This window comes from Microtus ochrogaster, unplaced genomic scaffold (genome assembly GCF_000317375.1).
Source record: "Microtus ochrogaster isolate Prairie Vole_2 unplaced genomic scaffold, MicOch1.0 UNK18, whole genome shotgun sequence".
NCBI lineage: Eukaryota > Metazoa > Chordata > Mammalia > Rodentia > Cricetidae > Microtus > Microtus ochrogaster.
The window spans coordinates 1,299,197-1,301,697 of record NW_004949116.1 but is presented as its reverse complement, the minus strand read 5'-3'; the positions used below and the strand labels follow the sequence as shown (position 1 = coordinate 1,301,697).

At 41.7% G+C, this 2,501-nt stretch overlaps 1 protein-coding gene across 5 annotated transcripts in view; it reads right to left on the bottom strand.

Moving 5' to 3' along the window:
- The window catches only part of Galnt11 (polypeptide N-acetylgalactosaminyltransferase 11), a 37,825-nt gene that overhangs the window by 15,563 nt on the left and 19,761 nt on the right, over positions 1–2,501 (bottom strand). For all 5 annotated transcript variants that reach the window (XM_026789390.1, XM_005367445.3, XM_026789391.1 and 2 more), the window contains one exon: positions 1,313–1,438. In XM_026789390.1, the coding sequence (XP_026645191.1) occupies positions 1,313–1,438 (126 nt within the window). The remainder of the gene's footprint in view (positions 1–1,312; positions 1,439–2,501) is intronic.

The window sequence follows — 2,501 nt, the reverse complement described above, 5'->3', positions numbered from 1 at the left end:
TGTATATTTTTTAAAGGAAAATGTTTTAGTCAAGATCAATAAAAGAAAATCAGGAATGCCAACCTTATAACTCTATTTTTCAAGGTAAGCATAAAAAGAGATAAACCAGGTATGAAGGTGCATGTCTATAATCCCAGTACTTGGGAGGTAGAGACAAGGACCCTGAGTTCAAAATCATCCTCAGCTATACAACAAGTATGAAGCCAGCCTGGGATCAAAACACAGGACCACAGAAGAAGCACCAGAGTCACTAGAGTGTATTCCCTACAGAAGACTGGCTCTGCAACTGTTCTTTGCTTTTAGGGGGAGATTAGTGTGTAGCACATGATGGAAAGGCCTGAAAACCTCGCAGGAACAACCACCCCCTTCATGCTATTGGAGTTTTAAGCACTGTTTATAGCTATGGAAACCAATCCTATTTACCAAGTAAAATCCTGACACTGACTCTAAAGAGGGGCACTCCACACTAACAACTAACTATTAGCGTAACTCAAGTCAAGCAGCTTGGAGTTTGTTTCTATGAGATTTTTAGATGTTCAGTTACTTGTCATCTTGGACTTTTCTACTTATGCAAGCAGCAAGATAAGAAACCTATTTTAGAGGCCAATAATTAACCAAAAGGCCACTAAAGAAACAGGCCAGCCGGGCGGTGGTGGTGCACGCCTTTAATCCCAGCACTCGGGAGGCAGAGGCAGGGGGATCTCTATGAGTTCGAGGCCAGCTTAGTCTACAAGAGCTAGTTCTGGGATGGACACCAAAACTACAGAAAAACCCTGTCTCGAAAAACCAAAAAAGAAAAAAAAAAAAAAGAAACAGGCCAGTGAGGGCTCTAGCAGCAATTTTTGTACTCTGTGCTTTAGGGCAGCAGGTCAGAGTTACAAAATCTTTCCAAACAGAACAAGCGTCTTCACTCCTTTGGACAACAGTCAATAAAACATGGTGTAGTGGGCTGAGTGAGAATGACCCCAGAGGTTTGTATTCAAATGCTTGGCTCCCACTGGATGGAACATTTTAGGGAGGATTAGGAGGTGTAGCCTTGTCAGGAGGTTTGAGGTTTCAGAAACCCATGCCAGGCCAGGCCTAATTAGTTCTGTCCCTGTCTCTTGCTTATGGATCAGATGGACGCTTTCAGCTACTACTCCAGTCCCATAATATTCCTAGACTAACCCACTGAACCTATAAGCCCTAAACTAAATACTTTCTTTTATAAGTTGCCTTGCTCATAGTGTCTCTGCACAGCAACAGAACAGTAATTAAGATGTACAGTTTTTTGTGGACCTCTGTAGGTGTCCAAAACACAGTGCAGATATACCTGTAGCATGGGCTGCTCCGATCATTCTTCCTCGGATCAATCCCTCACGTTTCCTATTTCTTATGACCTTGACTTTTGAAGGCAGGTATCTTTGGATGTACTCATCTAGCTCTCCTTTTAAATCATCTGAAAAGAACAGTTCCATAATTACTCATCACATAAAATGCGCACGAAGACATCTTATAACCATTTCTAAAGTCATATCTGCCATATAAGCCAAGACCTACAAGTGATCAAAGAAATGTGTTAGACTCATTGTAAAACATTCTAGCATCCTAGGTAGGAGAAAAAAGAAACCCAGAGTGAAAGCTGGAACTAGCCAAGAGGAATAGCTGCCTTAGATGTGTGTTTCCATAGATAATATCTAAAATGAAGTCATACACGAAGGCTCTTGACTGCAATTCAATGTCCACTTTGGCTTGATAGTCAACTTGAGGCCAGCCTAGACTACAAAGAGAGGTTCTTGTAGAAAGAAAGAAGGAAAGAAAGAAGGAAAGAAGGAAGGAAAGAAAGAAAGAAAGAAAGAAAGAAAGAAAGAAAGAAAGAAAGAAAAGAAGCTAGATGTGGTGTTGCACACCTTTAACCCCAGCACTTGGGTAGCAGAGGCAGGTAGATTTCTGTGAGTTCAAGGCCAGCCTGGTTCTACATAGTTCTAGAACAACAAATACTACAAAGAAAGACCCTGTCTCAAAAACAACGCAAAAACAAACACACAAAAGGCTAAGTTTTGATGTCTATGAACCTTCCCAAACTTTCTCCCATAAAGTTTCTATATTTAGCCAGTTTTGAATATTACAGTCTCATGGGTTGTGTTCATTCATCAGTTCATTCATATACTGGTATGCAGCCTACTAAAGCTGTCAGTCTAAAAAGTTGTTGAGTGCATGGAAAATGTTTCCGTCCCACCCCATCACTGGATCTGCAGTGCTGTGCTAAAGGGAAAAGGCTGGACGCCAGGCAGATTAAGTATAACCTCAACTCTACCTACTCAAAATTATCTGTACTCTTCCATCTCCCATCTCCATCTCTGTAAAATGGATCCCCACGCAGCTTAAGGGAGGTTGAGAGCTGAATGGGAACAAACAATAAAAAGCTTTTCTTTGCTAAAATTGACAGTTAAAAAAAGGCATGTAAGCCGGGCGGTGGTGGCGCATGCCTTTAATCCCAGCACTTGGGAGGCAGAGGCAGG